The sequence below is a fragment of the Rosa rugosa genome, chromosome 1 (assembly GCF_958449725.1).
Source record: "Rosa rugosa chromosome 1, drRosRugo1.1, whole genome shotgun sequence".
In the NCBI taxonomy this organism is placed as follows: Eukaryota; Viridiplantae; Streptophyta; class Magnoliopsida; order Rosales; family Rosaceae; genus Rosa; species Rosa rugosa.
Window position 1 is genome coordinate 54355813 of NC_084820.1, and position 18982 is coordinate 54374794.

General features: G+C 37.3%; 3 protein-coding genes across 3 annotated transcripts; all 3 read right to left on the reverse strand.

Moving 5' to 3' along the window:
- Window positions 1-3380: 3380 nt before the first annotated feature.
- LOC133730659 (uncharacterized) lies at window positions 3381-5075 on the reverse strand. Its single transcript, XM_062158212.1, has 6 exons — window positions 5007-5075; window positions 4558-4866; window positions 4142-4413; window positions 3846-4019; window positions 3626-3733; window positions 3381-3513 (listed from the first exon to the last, which is right to left on the reverse strand). Exons 1-6 carry the CDS (start codon window positions 5073-5075, stop codon window positions 3420-3422), a joined length of 1026 nt encoding a protein of 341 aa, XP_062014196.1. The 3' UTR covers window positions 3381-3419.
- Window positions 5076-5892: 817 nt separating this feature from the next.
- LOC133730667 (uncharacterized) lies at window positions 5893-13519 on the reverse strand. Its single transcript, XM_062158218.1, has 7 exons — window positions 13172-13519; window positions 12469-12566; window positions 12251-12326; window positions 11535-11611; window positions 6446-7006; window positions 6128-6340; window positions 5893-6024 (listed from the first exon to the last, which is right to left on the reverse strand). The coding sequence occupies exons 5-7, from the start codon at window positions 7001-7003 to the stop codon at window positions 5893-5895; spliced, it is 903 nt and encodes a 300-aa protein (XP_062014202.1). The 5' UTR covers window positions 7004-7006; window positions 11535-11611; window positions 12251-12326; window positions 12469-12566; window positions 13172-13519.
- LOC133730675 (uncharacterized) lies at window positions 8665-10689 on the reverse strand. The gene has a single exon (XM_062158227.1). It carries the CDS (start codon window positions 10687-10689, stop codon window positions 8665-8667), a length of 2025 nt encoding a protein of 674 aa, XP_062014211.1.
- Window positions 13520-18982: the final 5463 nt, after the last annotated feature.

Consider the following 18982-nt stretch of genomic DNA (forward strand, 5'->3'; position numbering starts at 1 on the left):
CCTTAGTTTTATTTAATATAGTTTGTCGTCTTTCCTTTCAAAAAATAAAAAAAAAAAAATAGCTCCTTAATTTATTTATAGCAATATATTGAAAGTTAACTAAATACTATAAGGAATATCTTAGCCAAAATTAAACTATTTGATATCGTCTACTGGCATATTATCTCCATATTCTGAGTGCGACTCAATTATTAGCCCTCTTTGTGTCATAAAGATATAGTTATATAAGTTGTTTAGACAAAGCCTAATGGCCTAATGCGTAAAGGATTAATTATAACTTGGGAGAATTAAAAGAACACATACATATATATTAGTCCTTTTTTGTTTGTAGCTAGGGTGAAAATGTAACACAGTTTGAATGCGATCGACGAGGAGAAGGAAAAATTTTGTAGTGGCGGTTACTCTCTAACAATCATGAGGTGGAATGTAGTGTAAAGTCAGAGCAAATCTATAATATAAATACTTCTGAATATGACATTAATTTCCATAAGATAAGATAAGTATGTATTACTAGTTGTGTCGTCATCATGAGTTTGATCCTATCAAATTCAAAGACTCCTGAGTTCAACTTAATTTTCAATGTTATTATTTCATTCTTAATCCTCCAGCAACCAAGCTTAGTGCCCACCCAAGTTGGCCTATCGCCAACGCCAAGAGATTTGTGAGAAGAGAGGCTAATGAGAATAAAAGACTTCATTCTTACTAAATGTTTTTTTCTTACGTACGCTACAATGAATAAGCAAACTTTTTCAATTGCTCATCTTCCAGGTTTTCCAAGATGTTAGGTATAGTTGGTGAGTAAGAATTTTAAATTTTATTTATAGACTACGTATCGTACAACCTTCTACGATCCTAGCTAGCAATTTATTTATTAGATGGTTTTAATAAGTTTGTAAGAAAATTAGCCTAAATAAGACCTAGCCCACTACGTACCATACAACCTTCTACGATTCCAGCAATTTATTTATTCTATGGTTTTAACAAATTTATAATAACTAATAGAGTAGTGCTAGAGACACCAAATATTCATATCAAATTCATATACCGAATGATATGGTAGGTGCCAACTCATCGAAGAAATTGCTAACATGAATTTTCCCTATAATTTTTTTCTTTATCAAAAAATTAAAAATCAAGAAAACCCAAAACCATTGCAAAGTCCCATATGGCCGCCATCCTCATCGAGAAGAGATCATTTACCATCGGATTTTGTAGATCTGGTTGGTTTGGTGAGTTTTGTTCAATTACACAAATTAAAGCATCACTAGGTCTCAATTAACTGCACTACAAACATAGCACGATCTCTAATTGTTGGCACTGCATATAGTCCAATCTCTAATTGAATCTTTAATTCAAGCCTTTAAAGTTCAAATCTCATAAGTCATAAGGAGAAATCATGAAAAGAGAGGGAGTAAGAGAAGGAGAAAGGAACTTTGGTAAGTTTGGGTGGCTTTTAATTAATTCATGAATTCATCTTAGAACAAAGCCAAGAGTTCTAGCACTCTTTGATGGCTTCGGTCAGGAACGGCGAAGCATGAGGGGATGCTCAAATGCATACACTATGCCAAAAAATGCTTCAGACGACAGACCATATCTGTCGTCTGATGAAGTAAAAATATGTTGTCTAAGTGGCTGCCGTCTCTAAGCCATTCAGACGACAGATATTCTCCGTCGTTTATAATCTACTCAGACGACAGATTCAGTTTAAGTTCTGTCGTCTGAAGTACCTAATATTGAAGAATCGGAGTCTATCTGTCGTCTGAAACACTATACCACTACATATTAATGTTGTCTGAAGTAGTATTCAATCTCATTTTTCTGTTGTTTGTTTGCACTTTCAACCATTGTTTTAGTTATGTTCTGTTGTTTGAAGTTGGTAGAAACAACATATCAACACCTACTTCTGTTGTCTGAAAGCAATTTGACCTCTACTTTTCTGTTGTTTGAACGTGCTAGAAACAACATATCAACACCTAGTTCTGTTGTCTGAGAGCTATTTGAACTCTACTTTTCTGTTGTTTGAACGTGATAGAAACAACATATCAACACCTACTTCTATTGTCTGAGAGCTATTTGAACTCTACTTTTCTGTTGTTTGAGCGTGATAGAAACAACATATCAACACCTACTTCTGTTGTCTGAGAGCTATTTGAACTCTACTTTTCTGTTGTTTGAACGTGATAGAAACAACATATCAACACCTACTTCTGTTGTCTGAGAGCTATTTGAACTCTACTTTTCTGTTGTTTGAACGTGATAGAAACAACATATCAACACCTACTTCTGTTGTCTGAGAGCTATTTGAACTCTACTTTGCTGTTGTTTGAACGTGATAGAAACAACATATCAATCACCTACTTCTGTTGTTTGAGAGCTCTTTGAACTCTACTTTTCTGTTGTTTGAACTTGATAGAAACAACAGATGATCCTTTGTTTATGTTGTTTCTATTTTCTTGATACAACATAAACCTGCATATATCTGTTGCCTTTCAACCATTTCAACTATATCAGTCATTTACAATCATCAAAACCATAAAATTGGACTAAAATCTGCATTGAAAATGATGGCTACGTTTCATTAATTGCATCAACATCATCCAAAATACAATCCATAGTTCCAAATCTAAACCTAGCCAACAGTTACATAATGATCAAGAGAACCAAAAAACCATCTCATCGATCTCGATCATTTACCTAATATTGCACTAAGTCAAAAACGACCTATAAGGTCAAGAAAGAGTAGCTAGGCAAAGCAACTGCATGCATAATTTAGGTTCATCAACACTTTCCATCAGTTATATATAAATGCACAAAAGCAGTTGCTGGTGCTACTCATCTACCTTAAACAGAACCAAAGTTAGTATAGAACTTCATAACATGATTTGCCCATTCAGCTCGAACCACATCAATATCCTTCTGTGTGTAAGCAAGATTTGATTTCCTTTCCCACTGAAACAAGCAAATGCAGCAAGTTATTATGATGCAAATGCAGCAAGTCCATTATAACTTGGTAGCAAACCTGAAATATGCCTATAATATGAACCTTATCATGTTGCATTTGCTTCTCAAAGTTACTTGCAGCAAGTCCAGTACCTTATTATGTTGCATTTGCTTCTCAAAGTTACTTGCAGCAAGTCCAGTAAATCAACCTTATTATGCCTATACTGGACTTGCTGCATTTGCTTCTCAAATTTACTGGACATAATAAGGTTCAGTAACTTTCAGTAACTGAAATATATATGCCTATATGCAGTTGATCATTCTTACCTTGGTAGCAAACTCCAAGTTCTTGTCCTCCACAATTTCTTTCATATAACGCATGACAAAATAACCACAAGTCTTAGAATCAGTTTGCTCTGGAATACCCTGAAAATAATAAATTAAGATTAACCATATGAGGAAGTACGACTTAATGGAGACTATAAAAATTCCAACCAACTTACAGCAAGATTCTTCCATTGGATTATTTTCCTTCCTTTCCTACCCTTTTGGGCATTGAAGATTTTAATAGAGCTTGAAAATGATGATCACAAAAATTATAATTAGCAAGCAGCAAGTTCAGTACATGAAGAAACAACATCAACTGATCAATATGGTAAAAAAAAAAATTGGGAAGTAGACTTACTTGTCGACAATACTTTTCCATTCACCAGCACAAAGTCGCCTTTTTAGCGGATCCATGAAATGCACGGCTTCTTCATCCGGGTTCACCACCGACAACATCCAATGAGCACTATAGAAAAAGATGTAAAAATTATTTTTTGATAAGTCCATTACATCTATACATAGAAGCTATCAACAAGCAATATAACATGCCTAACATTGTAGTAATACTGATTACATACCCTGAGTTATATGGAACCAAAAATATTTGCCCCGGTTTCCCTAACATGTACCGATTTGACATAGACCGTGCCCGTTCAGTGGGATTTCCACACCCAATTATACCGGTGTGTGCAGGGTCCATAAAGCCAACCATATCAAGCATCTTAGACTTCTTCAGGACTCCATAAATGTAGCTACAAATAATATTGCAATATTAAAGGGCTAAATAAAAAAAAAGGCTTCTGATTATGAAGATCAAGCAGAGTATAGTCAATTACTGAAGATAAGAATAAGGTAATTGAAAACTGATATGTACCTCATGTAAAAAACAATGACTCCTCCAGATACTTCCAGCATGTTAGCCATGTTATAGATATCCCTTCTAAAGATGACGGCTTTCCTAGAATGGCCGAAAATTTCCCCACCAAATGTTGTGTGGATTGTGGCGCCATCCATCAATTCAGTCTTGGCCCACATACACAAGTCCTTTACTGGTAATGGCAGATTCGTCGGCAAGTTTTCCAGGTCTTCATTGTCATCATCAAATGAATCTCTGATTCTCTTCTTCGGATTAGCACGCTTTGTTATCTAATTTTGTAACGATAAGACTACATGTTATCAACCCTTTCCAATATTAACATATACTATATATATGAAACAAATTTGCATATTAATTGAACATGAATAAATAAAAGAAGAAGATGGACTATAAATGAATTAAGAATGAGTTACTTTCTGCTCAATGGGTTTAGGGGGTGCCTCTGGTGCAGGGATAACAACTAGCTTTCTTGGCCAAGCAACACAAGTCCCAATGGCGTCTCCGACAGTGACTATGTCAGCATCCTTCACTGGAAATGGTAGCAAGGCATCATGCACAATGGTTCCAATGACTGAGACACGCACATTGTCCTCTCCCAATGAAACCCCATGGATCTTCTGATTGCCTTCCTCAACATTAACTTGAATGACAGTACCATAAGCAACAATATTTTCGACCCTGTCTATTGCCAGTCCGCAGTCGTTCCCATCAACCTGCAGCTCCTATGTCAAACAATGAGCAGTTAATCATTCACTATATTAATTCCACATTTAGCAATGTTATTGTAGTTTCAGATAAAGACAGTCAAAGCAAAATGAATTTAAGGAGAACAGAGATAAATTAAGGCAAGAAAGGTGCTTACATTGTCAGAATTTTTCGAAGATATGTGGACTCTAACCTCCTCTTCAATTATAGAAGTTAGTTTCTGCATTGGTTGATCTGTAGCCACTTGCTGGTCCTCTTGAACAAATATCTTCTCCTCGGCTAAAACCAACTTCTTCTTCACTGTTTTGCCATCACCTTCCACAATGTCAATCAAAATCTTCTCAGCTGGTCGGGAACAGCTCCCTTGGCCTGAACCATGTTCATGAAGTGGCGTCAATTGTTTTGGTGACTCTAGTGGCACCTCCTTCCCATCAATTTTTGCTTCCAACCTCCCAATCTTGGCTGTCCAATATGCTCTTTCCTCAGCAACTTGTCTATCTCTCTCTTGTTCCCATGCAACTCTTTCCTTAGCGACTATACTTTCCTTCTCCTCCTCCAAAATCAACTTCACACTCTTCCTCAAAGTCTCTTCCACACTTTTCTTTCTGCTTTTTGGGAGGTTAAAGTATGAAGCTGGTTTGGTGAAACCACCAACGCCTCGTACCCTCCCAGGATGCTCTGGTTTCCCCAATGCTAAGGTGAGCACATCATCTGAACCATCTGTTGTAAGCTCTCCGTCAGACTCCTTTTTCTTTAACCTTTCCTGGTACAAATATATGTATGTAAGCTCACTTATTAAGTAATTCATATATGAAGGACAAATATGTGTGTGTATATATACACACACACACCAAATCAGCCAGCGAAGTTTCAGATAAAGACTTACAATTCTTTCTGCCGTCTCCTCCACCTCAGGTTCTTTGAAGCAGCCATTCTTATCTTGCCGTGCCTTCACCCACATCGACGCACGATCCAGTTTCTGTGAGGGGATTGACTCGGACTATAACAAATGAAAAATATATTAGAATTGGTAACCACAAGCTCTATTCACAAAGTTCAATAAGTATCATCCAAAAACTAACCAGTTCGGCTTCTAAGTTAGCATATCCTTTACGTGCCATACGATGAGGGTACCGATTTTCCTTTCTTTTTTCTATTTGTGCATCACGCAGTTCCTACAAACCAAAGCATACTTAGGCACTACATTGCATTGAACTTATACAAACCACAGATAAAATGAAACCAACATATGAACTAAGTTTCCAACAGCTAACAAACCTGAAATTTTGCTGAAATCCTGTCAGCGACAAAGATATCCCAATCAGCCTTCTTAACACATCGATAATCATCCGGTGGATTTTCAAGCAATTCAGGGGTATCCATATAAGGGATAATGTACTTGTTGGTCAATTTGCTTTTAAATTCCCTCCATTTATTTGCAGCAGAGGTAATCACCAGCTTCTTACATTCTTTAGGGATCACATATGCATCCTACGTATAAGAAAAAGAAGATTAGTTTACATCGGAAACAAGTGACTGAAAGTGTGACTGAAAGTGATAAGGATTGCAATATGTTGTAAGATTTAGTTTAAATACCATAATAGATTCCCAGATTTTCTGTTTTTCCTCAGGGTCCACCTCTCTCCAATCACCAGTGACAATCGAGATCTTTGTACGTGCTAAGACCCCAATGTAAGACTGCATTTCTTTTGCAGCCTTACCATAAGGTTCCCCCTTATCATTAATCTGTATGGTTAGCTTTCTCCCTCTGATGAGTCGCCTTGTAATGCGATTCATTGTCACCATCCCTCGCCTTAGCAGCTTCAAACCACCAGTTGCATTAGGATCTTCCTCATCATCACCATCCTCTATCTTATTAGACTTAGAACTATTTCCAGACTTGGTCTTTGATACAGATTTCTCTGATACAGCCTTTGTCTTCTTCTTCGGGGATCTAGTCTTCTTCTTAGTTTGGACAACCTTCTTCTTCGGGGACACCTCCTTCTTCTTAGCAGACACAACCCTCTTCTTTGGAGACAAAGCTTTAGGTGTGGTTGACGGCCCTGCATCCTTAGAGCTAGTTCTTTTCATTTGCACAGCTTTCATCCTCAAAGCTATCGCTTTAGCTGCTGCTGCTCTATTAGATGGCGCCATGATCTAAAACACAAAAGCACATAATCTGTTAGCCACATGATAGGCAACATGACATTTATAGGATGCATCACTTACAATTAAAATGACATAATAGTGAAAATCAAACACTTAGGTAATCAAGTAACAACTTGAATCAGCATATATTCCATCAACTAACAAATTAAAGTACAACAGCTCAAAGCTACAAATGGAAATGCAGCCTATACTAATATGCATACATAAGCATCAAAATCCTAAACACCATGGTACTCCCATCAGACACGGGGCAAACTTTAATTGTCAACCCATATTCCTTCATCACCATCTCGCATATGAATGCTAGGTTGATGACCAACTACATCATCAAAGGTTTCAACTGATGGCATTGTCGGAATAAATGCTAGCTGGTCCACTTCAGGGTCTTCCCATTCATCATTAGCCCCTTCGTAGTCTTTATCCGGGCACCTCACCACTACTGACCATTCAGCATCGAGGGGGTCTTCAATATAAAAAACTTGTTTCACATGCGTAGCTAAGACAAACGGATCATTTAAATGGCCTATCCTATTCAGTTTCACCAAAGTAAACCCAAGATCGTCTACTTTGACGCCCCTAGAACTCTCTACCCAATCGCATTTAAACAATGGTACCCTAAATTTGTAATAGTCAACCTCCCATATTGTTTTAATTACACCGTAGAAGTCCATATCATCAGTTCTGGGCTTTCGATCCTTTGCACTTGCAACTTGCATTGCATCGGCAAGTAAAAAAACACCACTGTTCTGAACTGATCTGACATTGTCCCGGGATTTGGTGTTGAAATCAACTCCACTGACATGGTATCCACTAAAGGTTGGCACTTCATGCCTTGGGCCGCCAGCCATCCACCTCATTGTTTCTGAAACATCATTGTCGGGAACACTCATTGCATTTGCAACCTGCTAATTGAATTATACATTAATAAAGTGCACTCATCAAATAATTAAACTCAAAACATTCAAAATCAACATATGAATAAGCATAACCCATATGAACTTACCCTTTCCTTTAACCAATCTCCAAATGTCGCATTCTGTTTTTCCCTCAACCACCTCTTGTTTTTCATGAACTTAGGGAAAGTTAACTCCAACAATTCCATATGCTCCCTAAGTACAAGGAAAAGAAAACTGATCAACAATCTAACTCAAATGAATATATATTATAGGTATTGATATTACAAAGCAAAACAATAGCATTGAAAGTAATACGTACTTGAAGTATGGAATGGCATCTTCAGTGTTCCGTAATACACACAGGTGTGCAAGTCGTAACTCCTTTGCAGAAACGATCACCATGGTTGCGCCTGATAAAGGCCTGCATCCATTACACAGTCCAGATAAGCTTTTTGATGGAATTCCCACAGTGGTATCATCTTCACGGAGCATACGTTCTGAGCAAAACTCTATAGCCTCTTCAACAATATAATTCTCAGCAATACACCCCTCAGGAAAATGGCGACTTCTCACATACCCTTTGAACACTTTCATGTACCTCTCAAATGGGTACATCCATCGAAGAAACACCGGACCACATAACTCTACTTCTCTAACAAGATGAACTGTTAAATGAATCATTACATCGAAAAACGAAGGTGGGAAGAACTTTTCAAGCAAGCAAACTGTATCAATAAGGTCAGCTTGCATCTATTGAAGTTTTGAAACATCTATCACCTTACTACAAATTGCCTTGAAGAATAGGCAGAACCGAATAATAGCATACCTAACTGGCTTTTCTAAAACTGATCTTAATGCCACAGGGAGAAGAATCTGCATAATAGTGTGGCAATCATGTGATTTAAGACCAACGAGTCTCAAATCTTCCATTGAAACCAGATTCCTTATGTTTGAGCAAAAGCGCACAGGAACCGTCATGTTGAAAAAGGAAGAGCATAATATTTTCTTCTCATCTAGCAGCAAGTTCCAACTCGCCAAAGGCAACTTTGCCCTTTTCGGACCAGGTGTAGGCTTCAAATCAGTTCTGATGCCCATATCAACCATGTCCAAACGAGAAGCAGCTCCATCCTTGGTCTTCCCGGGAATGTTCAATACGGTTCCAAGAATAGCATCGCAACAATTCTTCTCAATGTGCATCACATCGAGAATGTGTCTCACTGGAAGATGTTTCCAGTAATCAAGTTCAAAGAAAACCGATTTTTTTTTCCAGCAAGGTCTGTTTTTCGCTTCAACACCCTTGTGAGGGGGACAAGGTTTTTTTTTCCCAAATGGTATGTTCAGACCTTCAACTCTTGACAACATCTCCTCTCCACTTAATGGTGAAGGAGCGACATCTTCCTCTATGGTATTGTCAAAAGCTGCAGCCTGCCTTCGATATGGATGATGTCTTGGCAAAAATCTGCGATGTCTCATGAATGCCATTTTGTTACTATGCTTCAACCTGTATGGTCGGGTTTCATCAACACAAACTGGACAAGCATTGTATCCTTTGGTAATGCTGCCCGAGAGGTTCCCATATGCGGGAAAGTCGTTAATAGTCCAAAATAGGACTGCCTTCAGTTTGAAGGACTCTCCTCTAAGGGCATCATACACTTCAACCCCAACCCACAGTAGTTTCAAATCATCTATCAAAGGCTGCAAATAAACGTCAATATCATTTCCCGGCTGTTTGGGTCCAGATATTAACAATGTTAACATCATGTGCTTCCTCTTCATGCATAGCCAAGGAGGAAGGTTATATGTAACAAGAATAACAGGCCAGCAAGAGTATCGGCTACTTAATGAACTGTGGGGATTAAACCCATCTGAGGAAAGGGCTAGCCTAAGGTTCCTCGGTTCGCTACCAAATTCTGGCCACTTTGTGTCAACTAACTTCCAAGTCGGGGAATCTGCTGGATGCCTCATCATTCCATCTGTTTTCCTATCATTGGCATGCCAAGTCAAATCCTTAGCTGTCTTGGTCGATTGGAACATCCGTTTGAATCTCGGGATTGGTGGGAAGTACCACAAGACCTTCCCAGGCACCCCTTCCTTATTAGTATTATCTCTACCCAGTTTCCAACGTGATTCACCACAGGTTGGACAACTTGTTGCTTCTGCATGCTGCCCTCTATAAAGGATGCAATCATTTGGACAAGCATGAATCCTTTCATAGCCCATGCCCAATGCAGCAAGTGTTTTCTTAGCCTCATATATAGACCCAGGTACCTCATTCCCTTCAGGCAGCAACATGCCAATCATGATTAGCATGTCAGAATAACAAGAGTCTGTCATTCCGTGTTTTGCCTTCAAATTGAACGTTTGTATCAAACCATTTAACTTTGTAGTCTTAGTACAACCCGGATACAAAGGCTTATCTCCATCCTCTACAAACCTAAGAAACTCATTCGAGTCACTCGAAATCTCATCATCTTCATCCCCTATCCCAAAATCAGTACCCATATCTACTGTTTCGGATTCACCTAATATATCGGCATTCATGGCAGAAGGTTCTCCATGCCATTTCCATTGCTTATATCTAACATCAATACCATTAAAGTATATATGGTCCTTGATCACTCCAACAGAAAATTCATCATTGTTACAACACTTCAAACAAGGACAGCATATTTTTGATATGTCGCGTGCATTTGCTAAAGCGAACTTAAGAAAGTCTTCAAGTCCTATCTTAAACTTCAATGATCTTCTATCAGCATGCATCCATGATTTATCCATCTTATATATAAACACATTATACAATTAGGAACTATATTATCACCTAGGATCAGAAAGCTTAAAAACGTACATATCACTATTAAACAACTTCACCACACACACACACACACACACATATATATATATATATATACACACAGAGATACATGAAGCAACATTAATTCATAAACATACAGCAGAGCTTAATTAACATTCGAATGTAGCTACTCCATGACAAACATGAGCATCAATATAACAGAAAATTCCAATAACTCGTGAACCTAACTCTAGGAGTGTGTTTGGATGAGGGAAAAAATGATGGAATTTAATTGAAAGTGAGGATTTCATAATTCCTAAAAGCCAATTCCCTCGTTTGGCATTATCAGATTGGAAATTTTAAATTTCTCTGTGAAAAAAAAACGAAGGAATTCGTTATTTAAATTCCTCACTTCAATTTCCACCAAAATAGATGTCATTTACGAATTCCTTTGCAGTATTCAATTTTTATTTCCAAACAAGACTTTTTTCTATTTTATCTTTTTATTTGTTTTAAACTTTCTTAATTTATTACACATTTCAAATCCTAAATAGATGCAACCAAACAATAGAAATTGCAATTAATGGAATTTTAGATTGATGGAATTAAAGATTACATCATTTATAAATTCCTACGGATTTTATAATTTTCTCATCCAAACGCACCGTAGGAGAAAATAGTTCATTCCATGAAAAAAATTCAATTCTATAACACAAAATGAAACATTGTAACCAGAACTATAAAATTCCAAAAATTCATGTGCTTCTAGAACAGAAAGTTCACAAAAATAAAATGAAGAACGAACTATGTGATGATTATAAATGCTTACCTCAATTTGTTTAAGTCAGAGCTAAGCCAATCATCCGCTTCCAATGCTTGCCTAATGAGCCTAACTCCAAGCTTTCACTACATAGCACCCACAGCAAAAAAAAAAAAAAAAAAAAAAAACATGATCAGCAGTATGTAGTATAGAACAAGTTCAGATTGCACAAATAGAACACGACAAAAAATGAACTGGATGTAACAGAATAGCTTAAGGGAAAGATATATTTCTATTTGGATATGCGTATGAAAGGGAGAGCCAACTAGAAAGTGCTGAAAGTGCTTTTTTTATCAGAAAACAGAATGCTGAAGCATGCAAGTCTGCAAAATGATTTAAGTGCAAACCAAATGAAATGAAGCTCAACAATAACTGATGAAAGTGTATTTCATGAAATAACTTGAAAGGCAGTTCATCTATGTACTTTTACAATATGACTGCTTCATGAATTTGAATCAAATCCATTGTTCATGGTATTCAAGTAAAATTAGTTTGCACTCTGTCAATACTAAAACTTAAAAATCATAATCTCACATAAATGAAAAACACTCAAGTCTCACCAAGAAAGATAAAATGTCGTGCTATAATCTTCAAGTTATACTGATTCATTCACTTCACCAATTAAAACTAAATTGGGTGAACCATGCATGCAGAAGGATGTTACGACAGAAAAGTAAACAAAAACTAACGATCAATTCCAGTTATTCAATAAAAGGTTCACTTACATTGGCTGCTTCACCCCAGATCAAACAGTACATGGAAACAAACAGTAGCTTTTTCTCCTTCCTAACTGACTGCAAACTGCACAAAATTGATTGATTCCATTAGTCACTAACTCACTATCATCAATCACCATCATTTAATAAACAAGAAAATATCAATTTATCATCGGAAGAGTGAAGTAAGAAAGGATATATATGAAATCAGATCTAGAAGTCCATACTTGCTCCAAACTGGCTGAATGCACAAGTAGTTACACCACTTTATATAGTTGTCTAGGGACTTTAAAAATATATTTTGCACCGCAGCCTCATCCAATATCTGCGCAATACAAGGACACAAGTCACAATTTGTGATAAATAAATTAAATCTTACAACAAGTCTTCAATAACACATGGCACTGTAATGAAATAACTAGAAACCTCATAAAGAGGTCCAATAAGTTCTTATGGAGACTGTTGAAGTAAAATAAGATGTGTACTTTTGTTTAACCACCTTTAACGATATGAATATCATATTAAGATAGAAATTTCATTTTATGTAAACCCCCACTGAGGCCAGCACGTCAAAGACAAACTTGTCCACAAAATTTCTTGTCTTTTCCAAATTATAAAGTGCAGTATTATCATGTCATGTGTCTGAAATACATGAAGAGCTTCTTATAGATATCACTTTCGCATAGGTACCAGACGAGTAGGTAGATATAATTCATTATATTCAAGTTTAAATGATGTATATGCCATTAAAATCATGGATAGCTAGCATCAAAAATAAGATTTACAAAAGATCCCCACCCCATCCTTTACTTCCAATAACACTAAACTCAAGACAAAACATATATTCATTGGCAACACAACAATGCCGCCCCATCATGTACTTCTCAGTTAACTATCTCAATTAGCATGGAATATTGATGAGAGACTTACAGGTTCAGTTTCTTCAGGAATGCGAGGACGAGTTCAAGGTCAGCAGAGCCTCGGGGCTGTCGGAGGAGGAAGTCGAGAAGCTCCGGGCGGTGTACGGATGGAACGAACTGGAGAAGCACGAGGATTAGTCGATCCTAAAGCTCCTGATGGATCAGCTCAGCGACACGCTCGTCCGGGTTCTGTTGTTCGCGGCGGTTCTCTCCTTCGTTCTCACATGGTACCGATCTGTTGGTCGTCTGGGATCGGAGATCGCTCTGATCTGGGTTGGTCGTCTGAGATCGGAGATCGCTCTGATCTGGGTTGTTCGTCTGAGATCGGAGATCGCTCTGATCTGGGTTGGTCGTCTGAGATCGGAGATCGCTCTGATCTGTTGGTCGTCTGGGATCGGAGATCGCTCTGATCTATTGACGATTTGGGGTCTAGCTCTGATCTGGGTTCACTCCAATCTGTTGCTCAATTGGGTTCTAGGTCGACTGCTGGAGGAGAAGGGTTCTAGGTCGACTGCTCGAGGAGAAGAAAAGAGGCGTCTATTTTTTTAACTAAGTGTTATTAGAGAACTCGGGGTATCTAGCGCTAGGTCATTTAGTTCAGCCAGTTTTTTTTAACCAAGTTTTAGTTCAGCCAAAAATGTTTTTTTGTCCAGACAAGGAGAAATAATTTCTCCCTTTACTCAGACAACAGATTCTGTTGTCTGAATTTTCTAAATTATAACAAACTTGAAAAAGTTGAATTGGTGTTGATTTTGATACCATTTAGACGACATAAATAGTTAAATCTGTTGTCTGAAGACGTTCAAAAAAATCAGACAACAGAAAAAACGTCTTCTGTCGTCTGAGTGGTATGGTCTGAAGCATTTTTTGGCATAGTGATAAGGAAGAAGATAATGGTCTAGGTTTATTCTTATCTTTTTATTTGTTTTTTTTTTTTAATGAGAAGTATAAAATTGTATTATTTCCATATCATCACTATCTTAGAAGCAAAATTGATGACATAGCAGGTGCCACATCATTTGGTAATGATATTTGTTATAATCTTTTGGTATCTCAAGCATTTTCGTAACTAATAAGGGTAGTACTACACCATTTTTATCTATTCACACACCTCTTCTAATTTTCTATTACTTTAATTCAATATTTTTTTATAAATTACCCTAACTACCCTCCCTTGTAAATATGTTTCTTTTTCTTTTTTCTTTTTTCTAGTTGGCAATTCAATCATGAATCAAACATCATTATACAATAAATTAATTTTTTTTGTTTACCTATAAATGAAGGAAAAATAATACATTTATTAATTGGAATGACCTGTATTATTAGACAAATGTTTTGTCTCCCAGGTAATCACCTTTACTGAACTAAATCTAAATTATAAAGTTTGTCCACATACCTTGCAAAGTACCAAACTTAATGCTTGCTTGTTTATGACTCTTAATCAAGGTGCATCATCCTCAAATAAAAAAAATAAAATAAAAAATATGGAATCAGCGTTTTATCCACTTCAGCCACAAGCTTCCACACTGCAGCTGATGATGTACACAAAATTTGGAGATGCTATACATAATATTGAATGCAATGAGTTGCAATTTTCGTGTGGGGACAAAATTATGTTCTACTAGGATAATATAGTAGAACAAATCATGTTTATAATCATAAGGCCATCATTATTAGGCTGTTGTAAAGTTTTTGATGAAAAATAAAAAAGGGAATCGAAAAGAGTTTTGAAATCCTCTGTGTCTGCGGGAAAATAAGAGTTTAGGATTTGAGGATGATTGACTTGCCAAATAGAAAAAAGAAAAAGAAACATAATTATAAGAAAAGGTAGTTAGGATAATTTTTAAAAGAAAATTGAATTAAAGTAATAGTAAAATAGAGGGGGTGTGTGAATAGCACCACCCTATAATAAAATTCAAATGCTGACATAAATTGAAAGTTTAAACTGGATCGTGTTTGCAGGTCATAGGCCAAGGTCATGGGGAAAACAGCATCCTTGTCACCCCAAGTTATTAGTGTTTCCTTGAACCAAAATTAGAAACCTCATTTACAAGAGTACTTCTGAAGAGGATGATTGCATGTTATGTAGGAATACATCGAAATATTGGCCAACTTTTTTTGACGAAAGGAGGTTAGCCCATTATATAGATTCAGCAAGCAGTACAAAAACGAAACACCCCTAAGGGGTCGACAGAAAGAATCGTTTCTCAGAGTACCCTGAGACTCCTATTCTAAAACAAGAACAAGAACCCACTATACCCCCAGTACACCCACCTTTTAGACAGTTCACGCACTTTAATTCCAAACAAAAATTAGTAATCTCCGAAGCAAGATAAAAAAACCCTCAGAGATTATGAAATTTGCAACCTAACAAAATGAAATAATAATTCGAGGTTGTCGTCCTAGATCCCAAATCTTTATAATAAATCCACCGGGATCCCAAATGCGAATCTAGAATAGAAGAAGCCCACATTCTGCAGCCTTAGACAACTCATTAGGTCCCAAGCCCAAGTCAGAAAAGTAGAGCCAAGCCCAAACCCAATTAGGGTTTACCATTGTAGCCAATGCATTAGTGACTCTGGTCGTGCCGCCATCGCCGCACCCACCTGCCACCATGCCTCCGGTCAACCTGCCCCAAGGAACCAGACAACTCCCTACTCCAATGCCACCAGATGACAAGTGTGAACCAGTCGATCTAGCCAAACCAACGACCCTGACTTCCATAGCAATAGCCAACCCAGACAAAGAGATGTCGCCTGCATCAACAGCTTGGAGAGACACATAGCCCCCGGAAGAGTAAGCCTCTGGCTGCCCTCCATCTTCCCCACAACTCCGGTAGCCTTGCATCTTCTCCACATGTCGGACCAACTGAAAGTGCCTTCGTCGCCATCCCTGGAGAAAGGACTCCAACCAAACCCGATCCAAATCTGGCTCAATTGAAACCGTGAAAAGTCCTGGGTCCCAGATCCTCCAACCACCAGCAACCACCAGTTCAGTTGACCGCCGAATGGAACTCAGCCTCAAGCCTTGTTGTGAAACAAATTGAGACGAAGGGAAAGCCCCTGATCTCACCTTCAAGGAGAAAAAAGAAAAAACGGGAAGGACGGCCTGGACCGTACTCGAAAGCTGCGACACCAAGGGATGGGTCGGAATTTTTCTCCATCGGAGATGGAGGCAGGTACAGAGACGCCTAGCCATGGCCTCTGGCTGCCCTAAACTGAATTTTGATCCAAGGACCAAAATGAGGTGTGAAATATTGGCCAACTTAGCATTTTGTTTTACATAAATAAGGTGGAAAACTAAATTCACTATTACATCTAGCTCGGCTCGAAGCTTTGCAAACTTACTTAAAACTGTGAAATTGTACATCACCAGTTCACCACAATTCACGGAATTTGACTGGGACAATTGATCTAATTTTTTTGCTTCTTTATCCAAATAAATAATCACTTCCATCAACTTGTCATTCTGCATGATCGTGAGTTTCCATCAAACGCGCTTGTGATGGCGGTCTCGATCAAATGATGTAGAGGAATACCAGTATTTGGTCCTGATGTAGATACTAGTACTAAGGCTCTCCAGCATTTGTAAACATCATGGGAATAGTAAAGATAAAAAAAAAATTTAAAAATTAAAATAAACGGAAAGATGACTGCAACTGCCATTGTCGATAAACTATACACGGAAACGAAAGAGCAGGTGGAGGAACAATGTGTAGAATGTAAGTTTAAATAAACTTATATGCTGCAAGTATATAGAAGTGTACTGGAAAGGCAAATGTTGCTTTTCAAATGGAAGCATCACAAGCTTTAGGTTTTGGTGAAGTGCCAGTTGCAAAAACTGGTAATAAGGTTTTCTGGCATTGATCTCTGGACTCTGGAGGAGAAAAGATTAAAACAAAAAACAAAAAAATAAAAGATGACTGCAGTTGCCATTTTCAACAATTCAACACCTTGAGAGAGTATAAAACTCGACGAAAGCAAGGATATATAAGTCCCCAAAAGAGCCAAATGTTGTGACAACAGCATGACATCCACGCATACCTACGCATATGCATAGGTTGGGGGTAGATAGGAAACCAAAAGCTTGTGATGCTTCAACATCTAGGACATACGCAGAAATATATGTGACAATATATACTGCAGTTGTCATATACAGTACACACACACACATATATAAGGCCATTTCACTGAGCGATCTTTGTTTTTTTTTATTTTTTGGTCCATTTAAGGGATTCTTTATGTGACTTACTTTTCGATCACATATCAGCATTTCGATCGTTCACTTCTTATGACTCTATGAATAAATCATTTTTGTAAATTTTCAGCCAAATTGGTGATTGTTAAGGTATCAAACTAGATTAAATCAATGAACAAACCAAATCTATCAAACTTAAATCGTTCATGTTTATAATTGTAAATCACAATTTGAATGCCTCAACGATTATCAATTTAGCTGAAAATTTACATAATTGATCTACTCATATAAACCTAGCAACTGAACGGTGAAGATGTTGATAAATGATCAAAAAGTTTGTCAAATAATCAATTCCTTAAAATGGCAAAAAAAAAAAAAAAAAAAAGATTCCTCACTAGAAGGACCCTATGTGTGTGCGCGCGCGCGTATTATCATTATGTGTCACCATTGCTACATGTATGTCAATCATCTGGCTCATGACTATATCATTAGTGGTGTAGTCAGAATTATAGGGAAAGCTAGGTCTTGGAATTTATAGTAAAAAATAAAATAAAACGAACTGATTGCTTAAAATCCTGACTTCAATTCACCAAAACATGCGTCATTATTAATTCCTTGAAGAAATTCGTTTCAATTCTTTCATTTGCTTCCAAAGTAGAGGTTTTTCTTAATTGTTATTAGTATTTTTTTTTTTTTTTTTTTTTGAAAAGAGGGGATTGTCCTCAAACTCATGCAAGCTAACTCACCCCGGGGGACAGAAACCTAACCATGGTGAATATTAAAAAATCTTCTTAGAGGACGTCCTGAATAATAGCAGGACTCTCTTCAAAATAACTAACATCATCATTGGCCAAACTAGTGAAATGGACAAGCCTATATGCCACACTATTCGCTTCATGATATATATAACAAAAATGGATACCACTAACCTCAGCTGCAAGAGTCTTGCAGTCATCAATCAATCTCCGTACATTGGAGAAGTCACTCCCAACACGTACCATAGCAGCAAGCAGTACTGAACAATCAGTCTCCACCTCCACATTGTTCCAGCCTCGTTCAAGAATCCATAATAGTGCAAAACGAAGGGCAGTAGCCTCAACATGAATGGCAGACTCAGCATATGAAACTGCGTGACATAAAGGCCCAATGAACTTTCCACCATCATTTCGACAAGCAACCCCCACACCTCCATTAACACCCTGTTTGAAAGCTCCATCCAGGTTGACCTTAACTAATTTTTTTATTTGCTCAAAATCCTGACTTTGATCAAATCCACCAAAACTCACTAGTGAAAATACAAGAAAAGCTTTGAAAGTAGCCTTGCCAATAGACGGATTTTTTTTTTCCAAGTAACAACATCAATAAACATCTTTTAATATTACAGCTAAGAAAGTACAACAATTTGTCCGTAAGTCGAAGTCAAGAGCCTTCTACTTACAAAATAAACACTAATTAATATCACTAAGCCAAATGATATTGAGCGAGTTAGAAATCAAAAGATACAAACTGCAAGGATCCTAAGCATGTGTGCACGCCCTATTAGCAATTTTTTTTTTATTAAGTTGAAAACACTTTTTTTTTTAATTAAACAGAACATATCAGTTGTATGTCCATGTTTCATAGA